This window comes from Neolamprologus brichardi, chromosome 6, assembly GCF_056152115.1.
Source record: "Neolamprologus brichardi isolate AB-2024 chromosome 6, ASM5615211v1, whole genome shotgun sequence".
Taxonomy (NCBI): Eukaryota; Metazoa; Chordata; class Actinopteri; order Cichliformes; family Cichlidae; genus Neolamprologus; species Neolamprologus brichardi.
This window is the reverse complement of record NC_142109.1, coordinates 4096943-4109950: the sequence shown is the minus strand read 5'-3', so window position 1 is coordinate 4109950 and position 13008 is coordinate 4096943. Positions and strand designations below refer to the sequence as shown.

Here is a 13008-nt window from a genome sequence, read left to right as displayed (position 1 = left end):
TGTCCTCCTCCAGAAAATCTTATGTACGCAGACGCGCGCTGCAACTTCTTATCTGGTGCGCGTCTTTTATTTTGACAGAGAATGCGCACCTGCGGACCACTTATGTGCACCCCTGTTTATATGGACATTACCCTGGAAGCATTATAATGGTAACAGTACAATGGTATTCAAAAAGTTGACAGTATTATTTTGTAAGACTTTAATATAATACGGTACTATAAGGGTTTTTTTACACTAAGATGCCATTTTTGGAGGTTAGTGTAGGTACACGGTAAAATAACAGTATATCGCTGTAAAATCTAGCTGCCATGATCTTTAATGTCTTTTATCAGAGGACTTTCCAACAGTGTGCAGTGTGTTTTAGTTGTATTTTTGTGTGGATTTGAGTCCACCTGTGTGTCACTCACCAGGCGGCAGGGTCGTACTCGGCCCATATCCTTACATACTCATCCAGGTGATGAGGCCCCAGGATGGAAGAGTCTCTAGTCAGGTACTCAAAATTGTCCATGATGACAGCCACAAACAGATTCAGCATCTGGAACAAGTATGTCGCAAACACAGTGATGTAAAACATTTCTTCAAACAATAACATACCCTCACTGGCCACTTTATTAGGTACATGTTAGCCCTGGGCTGGACCCATGTTTTGCCTTCAGATCTGGCACAGATTCAACAAGGTGCTGGAAATATTCTTCAGAGATTTTGGTCCATATTGACACGACAGCATCACACAGGTGCTGCAGATCTATCAGCTGCACATTCATTAAACAAATCTCTAATTCTAGCGTATGCTTGAGGAATGCGGAGGCCATTTATGTACTGATTTTATTTCAAGAAACCAGTTTGAGATGATCTGAGCATATTATACTGCTGGAAGCAGAAAAGTGGCTGGTGATACGAGGCAGGATGGATCCATGCTTTCATGCTCCATTTTATTGTTTTACTTGTTGTGGCCTTCTGCTTCAAAGATTTGAAGTATTGTACACTCACAGATACTCATACACACCATGGTTGTAATGACTGGTTATTTGAGTTACTCTTGCCTTCCAATCAGATCGAAGCTCTCTGGTGATTCTCCTCTGATGTCTGACATCAGCAAGGCATTTGTACCCAGAGAACTGCAACGCACTGAATATTTTCTCATTTTCTGACCATTCTCTATATATCTTAGAGATGGCTGTATGGGGAAATCACGGTGAAATGAATTTCACGGCTGAAATACCCCGTCCACCCAATCTGGCAAAAACAAAGTGTCACACGTCTGACACATTAAGCAGATTTTCTTGATCACGTCTGAATGCATTCAATCTCTGTGATTTGATTAGTTGATTAGATATTTGCTTTATCAAGCAGTTGAAAAGGTGTACCTAACAAAGTGGCGGGTGAGTGGAATGGACTGAAATGCTTACATAGTGGCCTTCTTGCCCTACTTAAAGCACTTTTAGTACAAATTTCACCTAATCAATCACATTCATACAATGCTTTTATCTATACCTAAGCACTTTGAACTAACATTCACACTGATGGATGCATAGGAGTTTTTTGGGTTTCAGTATTTAGCCCAAGAATGCTTTGACGCATTGACTGAAGCAGCCACCGACCTTGTGATTGGCGACCTGCTCTATCACCCATATGTTGATCAAGTACGTAAAGTGTATTCAGTGGGTTTTCTCACCAGAAAAGAGCACAAGAAGATAAAGGAGACAAAGTATGTGTAAGCGAAGGTGCTGCCACATTCTTTTTTATCATTCCCTGATTCAGGATCACACTCCTTCCTATCCAGGCAAGCCAACATGATCTCTTGCCACGCTTCACCCGTAGCACTCCTATGAGAGACAAAAAAAAAAGAGGCTTGATATGAACATAGAAGATTATTAATATAGAAGATATGATAACATATACAATAGCACATCAGTGCTACCGTCCTTCTGCTTCTAAGGAGAAAAAGACTGAGCGTCAACAGGAGAAGAAGAGAAGGAGTAAAGTCTTACCTGAACAGCAGCATTAGGGCCATGAAGAAGGTTCTGAAGTTATTGTGCTCATTGATTCCATCATCCTCAGTTAGTTTTAAGTTCCCAAACAGCTACACACAAACAGCAGTCAAACAAGGAAAAATCAAGAAGTTTAGGCAACGTCGTTACAACAGGAACTGCCTTGTTGCAGCGTTTTCAGCACATTAACACATCAACAATAGATATTCTGCAGCACTCGACTTTTAATTGTCAATTTGTACATTATTTTTGTCGTTTAAGTTTTATTCCTACTAAATATTTCCATTTTTAAAAACATTTTCTTTATTCATATGTGTTGCATTATGACTAAACCCTTAAAAGGAAACAAATAAACAAACAAAAAATAAGAACATTGTCCTCATCATTCACACACAGTGAGGTAGATGGACTCCTCAGTAGTTTCATGGGTGTTTATGCATCAGTACTGAGAATGTTATATTTTACTGCAGTTTGTATTTATTTGTATGTTCTAGGGCCAGCTAGAACAGAGCTGGCCCTTCGGATCAGCCTGTTCAGTCTCTTCCTGTCCTCAGCAGAGATGTTGCCACCCCAGCAGACCACACCGTAAAAGATAGCAGAGGCCACCACAGAGTCATAGAAGGTCTTCAGGAGTGGGCCCTCCACGCCAAACGACCTGCGTCTCCGCAGCAGGTACAGTCTGCTCTGCCCTTTCCTGTAGAGGGCGTCTGAGTTATGAGTCCAGTCCAGTTTGTTGTTCAGATGAACACCAAAGTACCTGTAGCTGTCCACAGCCTCAATGTCCATACCTTGGATGTTCAGTGGTTGCAGTGGAGGATGTTTGTGCCTGCGGAAGTCTACCACCAGCTCCTTGGTTTTACTGGCGTTGATCTGGAGGTAGTTCAGCTGGCACCAGTCCACAAAGTCTTGGGTCAGTTCTCTGTACTCCTTGTCGTCCGCATCAGTGATGAGGCCGACTATTGCAGAGTCATCAGAGAACTTCTGCAGGAAGCACTGGGTGGAGTTGTGGGAGAAGTCTGCAGTGTAGATGGTGAAGAGGAACGGAGCCAGAACCGTTTACCATACTGCCATTCTGCCATACTGCAGACGACCCTGTCCGACACACAGCCCTGAGTTCTCACATACTGTGGTAGGTCAGTGAGGTAGTGCAACATCCAGGTAGTGAGGTGATGGTCCACTCCAGAGTTCTCCAGCTTGTCCTTCAGGACCGAGGGAAGAATAGTGTTGAAAGCACTGGAGAAATCAAAGAACATGATTCTCACAGTGCTTCCAGCGGTCTCCAGGTGAACGAGGGAACGATGTAGGAGGTGAATGACGGCATCATCCGCTCCAATGCCAGGCTGGTAGGCAAACTGAAGTTGGTCCAGTGATGAGCTCACCAGGTGCCGAAGCTGAGCCAGGACCAGCTGCTCCTGCTTCATTTGGATTGGATCTCTTCAAGTTAGAAGTACAACAATATGCATGCTTGTTCAACATGCATGGGGCTGTGCACTGTTAATTCATCCTACAGGGTCAGAATGTCAGTGCAGATTTCTACTGTAATGTCCAGAGACATGTGAGGGAGAAGATTAGCCATAAAAGAACTGAACCGTACTGGAATACAGCACGTTAAAAAGGCAGGAGATTTTTGATTTCCCCCCTTGCAACTTTATCCTCTTTCTCAAAAGCAAATTTAAGTTGAGATGTGATGATTTCGACCCAAAAAAGTAGATGCAAAAGTGACACTCCCACAGTGGCATCCAGAAACAGCAGCACCGCTGGAAGCAGACAACCTTACAGCAAACATTTTGATCACACCTTGCATTTTTAATATTGTACTGCAGTATTTATTTGCCAGCTTATTTTGCAGAAAAACCTATAATGAAACCCTTGTGATGACTTTTTGAAGCTTAAAGCAGCTCATTACCTCACCCTGCCTTTGACTTGAGATTAGTATGTATACTTTACAGTGCAATTTATACTATGATGTTTAAAAAACTTGGTCATCACAGTTAAACACAAAGTCAAACATCAGCTATATGAATCTGTCTAGTTAGTTATGATGCAACAATATTTTTGGTGGTTCCATCCATTCATTTTATTCCACTCCAATTCAGAGTTGCGGACAGCCTCATATCCCTGAAGTTTAACTGACTTGTGCCACACTGTGATGATGGAGTGTTCCCGTAGCGGTTCTGAGGCATGTATATGACATGTTTTATGAGATGTACTGTGACTGCACAAGAAGATCTTTAATTTAACCTCTTTTTATTTTACTTGCACTTCTATGATGTGTAATGTAAGTAAACCTTTGGATACAGGATAGACACTTCTATCCTTTGTGAACAGATTCTGTGTTGTTCACACTGTTGCTGAAGCATTTAACTGTCCCAACCCATCAAATGTAAAAATCTCAGGACTCTGTAAGCAGTACTCACCTGCATGCCAATGATGGCATAGATGAAGAACAGCATGGCAATAAGCAGGCACACGTATGGCAAAGCCTAGCACGGCAGATAGGAAACACTTTTTAGTCCCATTAAGTGTATTGTGACATGTGCACACCTTTTGATTGTGTCATTTATTGACTGAATACCTTGAAGGACTGGACGAAGGTCCACAGCAAGATGCGAATGGTCTCTCCCTGTCTCAGCAGCTTTATAAGGCGAGCTGCTCTGAAGAGCCTCAGGAAGCTCAAACTGAAGGCATTATTCTAGAGCACAAAGGGAGAACACAGTGAGTTTCACCGAGTATGCCGCACCTGCACAGCAGTCCTCTAACGAACAGAAAAAACAAAATCAACACTTGAAGAAAGAGAGGACAAAGAAAAAGAGAGAAGGGAAGTCAAAACCAACTAAATGAATGCAACTGCAAACATAACGGCTGTCAGTAAAAAGGCTGAAGGGGAAAAAAGACAGAAAGGAAAAAAGGAGGAAGGAAAAAAAAGAAGAAGAAGAGTCTTAAGAGTTTAAAGGTCATCATCCAATCTGATACAACAAAACAGTTTTTTTAAGAGAACAAAATGCACTGATCTCTGGGGAGGGTGGGGGCAAGCAGGCCACATCAGATGGAGCATAGTGCAATGTGCCTGTCAACCACAAACACACACACACACATAATGACAAACCCTAACAGAGCATGGCTTGAGTTTGCTCCCATCTAGAGGAAGCTAGGTTGCTCTCTGTTGTCTCTAGAGGAGAACAACCAATCAGTATTTGACAAACCTTAATTTAGAGTGACATTAAGATATAGATGCCTGTACGTCCTAAAGATTTTGGCATTTTTTGTTCCCTTTTGAAAACAACTGATAAGTTAAATGTAAATATGTGATTCTTACTGCTGGGATCTTTGCCAATGCCCTTGGGAATTTGTACTGAGCCTATTTCTGCTTTTTTGGCATGTCACACAGAGAAAATATTTCACACACAACAGCCAAACTCTGGTGAGGCTCTGGCATTTTGTCGTTCAAAGGCAAGACAAAAAGAGGAGGATGAGGAAGAAGTGGTATAGAGGAAGGCGTGGGAGAAGGACCAGAGAGCAGCCTCAGTTCAGGCAGCATACTTTAGGAGAAAGGAGCTGGCCGACATGCAGTCCAGAGAGGGCCACTGGTGCAGATTCTACTTTTAACTGTATTTGAAGATTTAATACTCTGATACATTCTTGTGAGGAACGCAGACATCTCAAACTACAGAGTTCAAATATAAAAAAGTTTGGCTTTGCCTTGTAAGCAATAAAACTGTCCACCTCGTGTTCTTAATCAGTAACCCTGGCATGAAATTTACCAAACTACTGGAAATTTTATGGATGAATCTATAGACTGTATATAAAAGATAACACCTGGTAATCTCGGCCCAGGTGTAATGACACGGTGGCCATGTGCTACGAGCTTGTTGCCTGTAAAATGGTTACTAGACTGATGGTCAGCTGCTGTTTTTGGAGCAACTTTGGTGCATCAAGATGGTAACAGAACGGCAATAGGATGGAGTCACTGTGCAATCCTTTTTCACTATTTATTGGGGTCAAGTTAGCAAATACATGTAATCTATTTGTAATAATACAGAAATAATGCGTCTAGTGTGGTTTAGTGGGGTAATTCGTTTTTTTCCAGGGCAGGATAGGTCTGAATAATGTTTTTTAGTAAATGAAATAATCATTTAAAAAATGCATTTTATATTTTTGTATAATATTAAAATTAGTTTGATGATCTGAAACATTTAAGTGGGACCAATATCCAAAAAATAAAAAATCAAGAAGGGGGCAAATATGTTTTTACAGCACTGTATGTAGATATTAAGAAGAAAGAAAGAAAGTGTACTTTATTGATCCCCGTGGGGAAAATTCCTCTCTGCATTTAACCCATTCACTCAGTGAAGCAGTGGGCAGCCATTGGGTGCCCGGGGAGCAGTGTGTAGGGATGGTACCTTGCTCAGGGGTACCTCAGGGTAGCTGTTCAGGGGAATCGAACCCCCGACCTTCCGATCATGGGGCCACCACTCTACCTACTGAGCTATCCCTGCCCCAGATTAACAAATCTGTGATTTTCATGGTGTATTATTAAAAATAGTCTGCATGAATTTGCTAACGTGACCTCATTTAATCATAAAATGATAGTTGACTGAGTCCATCTTGACTCACCTAACTTGCTTCGAAGACGGCAACTGACTGTGATTAGTGGTTGCAGACCTGGTCCAGATCTGGGAGAAGATCCCCCAGGACATTTTGTTATTAGGAGCAAGCCCCACCATTGTCAGGCATGGATACAAGCATGTGGGGGCCAAACAAACTACTGAGCACTATTTCGAGCTGCTGCAATAAAATTTTGGCAAAATTGACTAAAATAGACTAGCGTGCCTCATTATTTATTTTTATAGTGTCTTTTATATTAATGTGGTATCCTTTTCCCCCCCAACACATTAGTCCTTATAAGTGTAGATATCCAGCATGCCCCCCCAACCCCACCCCCCCCACCTAGATCTGATGTGTTTTTAAAGTGTTCCTTTAATTTCTTGGAGGACAAATGTCCATCGACCTCACAGATCAATGAAGTCCCAGGAGCCACCTGAACTATTTTACATTCAGTCCACAGATGAGTGAAGTACTGTGACCAGGAAGTTCAGAGAGTTTAAAAGTCCAACATCCAGAAAGCGCATGCACTGGGTTCAGGGTTAAGACTGGCCATGAGAGAGCAGGTGACTGGGGAGCAACAAATGAATCGAAGGTGTGCACAGTCAATGAAGATGCAGGAGAAAGTTTTTGAGAGATAAATTACAAACCAACCGGATTCTACATATGCCAATATGTAGAAAGAGGAATGGGAGGATTTTTGTTTTCATTTGTAGTAAAATGTGAGTGGGCGAAAGATATTTTTTGGAGGAGGGGAGAAGGTAAGTGGGTGGGTTGGCGGGTGTTGGTTGTGTGTTTTATTTGGACATGGAACACACACCATCACCATCATCATCATCATCATCACAGGACCACCACCACATGTCATGGTGCAGCATGGATGGAGAACACGATGAAGGATTTCATAGTGCATTTTGATTGGATGGATTTTATCAGAGGAGGAGGGAGTGGGAGGGGCGTAGGGCGCCAACAAAGTAGAGAGGTTTAAAGAAAGCATGTGAAGAGATAGAAGAGGAAGACAGAATCAATATGGGCGTCACAAAAGCACTGAAACACTTCAAGACAACAGCAGTTCATTTGGGAAAGAGTAAGTTCAGCCTCTCTTCTTTTCCAGCTTTCATTAACCAAAGTTCGTTTATTTGAAGTCAAAGGCAATTTGCTGCTCCATATTTTTTATTCTTTGACACTAGTGGAGTAGGTGTGCATGATTCACGACTTATACAAGCCCTCACTGACAGAGATAAGCTACAAGAACTCCCTTTTAAAGCCAACTATCTTCTAATTTCCTGCTTCTTGCAAACAGGTTTGTACAGCAGGTGAGCAAAGCCAGGGCTGTGACTACAACATGGGTGCAAGATGAAACTATGACAAAGCAGACCCAGGACTCTTGAGCAGCTAGAATATGGGTTTGTGAGATTTGTGAAACATTGCATCCTGCTTTTATTTACATGTTACACAGGGTCCCAACTTTTTTGGTATTGGTGTTGTACAAAAGAAAGAAAAAAAAAGAAACAACAGCTTCCTTTTAAAACACTAAACGGAAGAATCCGGATATTTGCTTGAAGTGTTATTATTTGTCCAGATCCTAAAACTAGACAAAAATGAATCGACCTCTACATACATTAGTGTTTAGTCATTAACTTGTCTGGGATGCTCTTGAGTTGACTGGTGTTTCGTGCCGTTCTGTTTAGCAGATATGTCAAATCTTTAACAATGAACCAGACACAAAGCAAGCCAAGATGTTAACCCTCTCAGGCCCAAATTAAGTTTTTTGTTGCTAATGCACAACCAAGTCCTGCAGTGGTACTTCTGAGTAAAAAAAACTCATAAAATATGTAAGTGGGGTAATCAGGTTGTTAGGTCTTAACTGTTGCAAATCTGCAATGTCTGCATGGAGAGGGTTAAAGAGAAAAATAATAATCTTATTGGGGTTTTTTTCTTTCTGTAAATATACAGCCAGCTCAGTTAACTTTAACCAAAAGCTGTTTTTGGCTGTGTATGAAAAGTCACAACAAAAGTAAGTGTTAGCTATTATGAACACTCAAATTTACTTGCGGAGCCAGGAACCAGCAGTTCAACTGCTACCACCTGGCAGCATCCTGACAAAAAAATCAATCAGCTGTCTGAAACAATCAGTTCACTGTTTGAAGCAGCATAGGTGTCAATTAAGGCCTGTTCACATACAAATGTGGCCCCTCCAACACGGCCAGAGGGTGTTTTTAATCATCTGCAAACACTGCTAGACGGCAGTACTTAGCACAGTTACTGCTAATCTAGTCAGTGTGAACGAGAGGAAGACTTAGTATAACAAAGCCTGATGCCAAATTCAAAACACACCAAGCAAAAACGATACAACAGCTGGACAGTGAAGAGAGGCTGAAACTTCTACTGAAGTACTGGTCTCATATCCACACTTACATTAACTCATATGTACATACTATTACACATACAAGTACCAACAAACTCACAGGTAACATCGAGAGACTGCTCACTGAAGACAGGTTCAAAATGAACTAGAAACAACAGCTGCACCGTGATACAATGTTCACCATCTACCGTAGCTTCCATAGTAGGAGGAGCGGCCAGTGACTGCCTTCTTTTCTTTGAGTCCCACTTTTGCAAATGTGCATCTACATAATGTGAGGACACTTTTTTGGGTGGCAACCTACTGATCCAGATTACTTTTAAGAAATGATCCAAAAATCAGTCCGAAGCTATTATTTATCTATGATGGACTGATGACTTCAGAAGGCTAAGCAAGATTTATGGAAGGATTCCTCATAGTCTTGCTTAAGCCTTAATATTGAATATCTCTTGCATCGAAAATAATTTAATATCTCATGAATAAATTGCTTTAATACAGGCCATGACTTAATAATTCTGTCTGTTAGTGGTTTCAGTGAGGCCTTGGGTAGTGATTGCCTCATTTTAAGGAGTTCACAGACGTCTCCAAAGGCCAGTCACCACATGTGCAAAAAAGCCTCTTTTATATTCGACAAATCATTCTTTATTGTTCATTTGGTCCAAACACCGTACAGCACTTACCCCAAACTCTGTCACTAATATGTCAGTGATGCTTCCAAGGACAGACACAAAATCAAAAATGTTCCAGGCATCTCTGAAGAAATTCTGTCAGGTAAGAAAGACAACAAAACGAGAGATGTTTAAAGATCTGCATCTTTCACAACCTAAAGCCAGAAGGAGGTAAGGAGCCCTGATCCAATAGTGCTGATGTTACAGTAGAGACAGGGCGAAAGGAGGCTGCTAGCATGACTACTGCTCCACACGGTGCACTCTGGGTTTCTCCAGAAAAACATGATCTAGATCTGTCTCCCAAAATAACCTGCTTTATTAATGAATAATAGGATGAAATATTGGTGCATATAGACTGGGTCAGCCTACATAAGGAAAGTGTGTTTTTGTGTGCAGGTCGTTTTCATTTAAAGTCTCACCAGAGGGCCGAATGCTATGATCTTGAGCACTGATTCCAAGAAAAAGAAGGTGGTAAACACAATGTTGAGGTTCTTCAGGACATTATTGTAGACCAGTGATGCACCTTCGAACTGCAGACACACACATAGACGGGAAAGCAATGAGAACGGCATTAGTGACATATGATGCATTATACTTCGCTCAGAGGGCGACTTCTACCTTCATCATGAGGACGATGGTGTTGAGCGCGATTAGAGCCATGATGCTGTACTCGAAGGGCGGAGATACCACAAACTGCCACATACGATACTGGAAGCTCAGTTTGTTCTTTGGCATGTGGCGAGTCAGAGGCCTGGCATTGATGGCAAAATCTATACAAGCTCGCTGGATGAGGAGAAGAGAGGGGAGGCGCGTTACGGTTAATTTACCTTTGGCACAAGACATCTGAAAAAGCACAAAGCAACTTTAATCTCTCTCCACACCTCATTTTTTTCTAAGCTGTAGTCCTCCATCATCTTATCCCCCTGTTCCTGGAAGGTGATGATGATGAGAGCCACAAAGATGTTTACAAAGAAGAAGGGGAAGACAACGAAGTACACCACGTAAAAGATGGACATTTCCATCCTGTAACCTGGGCTCGGGCCCTGATTCTCATAGGTGGAGTCCACTGAGTGCTTCAACACCCTAAAAAAAGGGAGAGATGGAGGAAAAAGGCTAAATAAAAATGTACTGATACATATATTATCAGTTTCACTCATTCAGTTCAGTTTTACATTTTATTTTTACATACAGCAGCACCAAGAGGAACTTCATATATTAACAATCGTTGCTTAAGAGAAAACTTTTTGTGTGCTGAAGTAAAACTCTCGCTGTCACAAAGTAAAATTTGTATAGCAGTAAAAAATTTGATCAAAAAAATGAGTTTGTGTGTGGGTTTCTGTGTGTGTTTGTAATCCACTCACTGTGGCCAACCCTCTCCAGTTGAGACGGTGAAGAGGGTGAGCAAGGCCCAAGCCACGTTGTCGTAGTGGAAATCGTACTTCTTCCACTCCCGCTTTTCAGCTTTAACTTCATCTTTCTCATATACCAAGTACTCGCCCCTGGTGAGATGGCACAACACGTTTTTTTAAATAATACAAACACATGAAAAACATCAGCCAATATGTAAAAATGTGAGTTCACAAAAGCACCATAGCTATATGTATACTCATACTTAAAGGCATATTTCTGCTTTGTTTATATTTGACATAATAATAAGTTGGTTGGTTGGCCCAGTGTTCATTAATAGCATTTTCCTATTGAAAAAAGCAGAATTTGATGCCGAGCAAGCTCCTCTAGGTGGCAGTATAGCCATAAAGACTGTAACATTTATTTCTTGGTAATCAAAGATCGACTCCACAGAGAACATCTGAACCCACCTGCAGTCGCGCTCAAACTCCTTGGATTCATCTGTGCAATGGAAGAAGCGACCTTTGAAGAGCTGAACGGCCACCACAGCAAAGATGAACATAAAGAGCATGTAGACAATCAGGATGTTCAACACATTCTTCAGAGAGTTGACCACGCAGTCGAAGACAGCCTGCAGGGCAGAGATGGAGACAAATGTAATGAAGCCGTCTGAAAATTCTTAGGAGATGGCAGAGACAACTTTTAGAAAAGATTTTTAAAATTTAATTACATTTGTTTGTATTTATATAGCGCCAAATCAAAACAACAGTTTTGAAGTGGTTTTATATTGTAAGATAAAGATGATACAGTAATAGACAGAAAATTCCAACAATCAAATGACCCCGTCTGAGCAAATACTTTGCAACAGTGGGAAGGAAAAAGTCCCTTTTAACAAGAATCAGGAACCGGTTCTTGTTAAAAGAACAAGAACCGGGCACATGGCTCAGGCTCCCCTGAGCCATGTGCCCCACGGTTAAGGGTGATTAATTATAGTTAATTAAAACCAGGAAGTCTGTAAATCATCACAGTGTTTTTGCACTTTGGGGTAACACATTTCAGCTAGCTTACAACCTGTAAGATTATGATCTCCTGTCTCTTTTGGACACATTTTCAGCAATTTTGTCACAGTGGAGGAATTCAGTGAGTATAATGTCCATCCATCCATTCGCTTATCCTTTTTCAGGGTCGCGGGGGGCGCTGGAGCCTATCCCAACTGTCATAGGGCGAGAGGCGGGGTACACCCTGGACAGGTCGCCAGTCTGTCGCAGGGCCAACACACAGGGACAGACAACCATTTACTCGCACATTCACACCTAGTGACAATTTGGATTATCCAATTAACCTATCCCCACAAGCTGCATGTCTTTGGACGGTGGGAGGAAGCCAGAGTACCCGGAGGGAACCCACACAAACACGGGGAGAACATGCAAACTCCACACAGAAAGACCCCGGCCTGATGTTGGAATTGAACTCAGGACCTTCTTGCTGTGCGGCAACGGTGCTAACCGTAACATTACACCGTGAGTATAATGTCACCTGGGAAAATAAAAGTGATGGGCAAATGGCTCTACCTTTAACTTGGGGAGACGTTTGATGGTCTTAAGAGGTCGCAGCACCCTCAGCACACGAAGGGATTTGATTGTACTGATGTCTTTACTTTTGTTATTCCCCCTAGAGTTGATCCAAGGAATGACAAAAAAAACACAATGTTAGAAAAACATCCCAGCACGAAGTGGAGAACTGATGGGATGAAACAAAGAGCTCTTACCAAGTCCTTTGAAATTATTCAACAATTATATTTTATAAAGGGATGAGGTGGGGTGAGGGACATTTCCATTAACTTTAATTTATCTTTTAAACATAACTTCTGTGTGGGAAAACTAAAACACATATGATACGGCCTTGTATAAAAATCATACACACATAACATTTGTGCGGACAGTCGCTTCTTCTGCAGGAAAAGAGAAACTTTGAACTGCACGTCAAACATGAAACCGGTGGGAGAGAACGTGTTCGGTTGTCTGACCGTTTGGTT

General features: G+C 41.7%; 1 protein-coding gene across 9 annotated transcripts in view; it reads right to left on the bottom strand.

The window, feature by feature from the left end:
- The window catches only part of cacna1ab (calcium voltage-gated channel subunit alpha1 Ab), a 113384-nt gene that overhangs the window by 38488 nt on the left and 61888 nt on the right, over positions 1–13008 (bottom strand). For all 9 annotated transcript variants that reach the window (XM_087841512.1, XM_087841508.1, XM_087841511.1 and 6 more), the window contains exons 25-36: positions 12545–12644; positions 11444–11604; positions 10988–11125; positions 10508–10709; positions 10245–10409; positions 10046–10156; positions 9639–9722; positions 4567–4683; positions 4409–4474; positions 1992–2083; positions 1676–1826; positions 408–535 (exon numbers count right to left, since the gene is read on the bottom strand). In XM_087841512.1, coding sequence (XP_087697638.1) covers positions 408–535; positions 1676–1826; positions 1992–2083; positions 4409–4474; positions 4567–4683; positions 9639–9722; positions 10046–10156; positions 10245–10409; positions 10508–10709; positions 10988–11125; positions 11444–11604; positions 12545–12644 — 1515 coding nt within the window. The remainder of the gene's footprint in view (positions 1–407; positions 536–1675; positions 1827–1991; positions 2084–4408; positions 4475–4566; positions 4684–9638; positions 9723–10045; positions 10157–10244; positions 10410–10507; positions 10710–10987; positions 11126–11443; positions 11605–12544; positions 12645–13008) is intronic.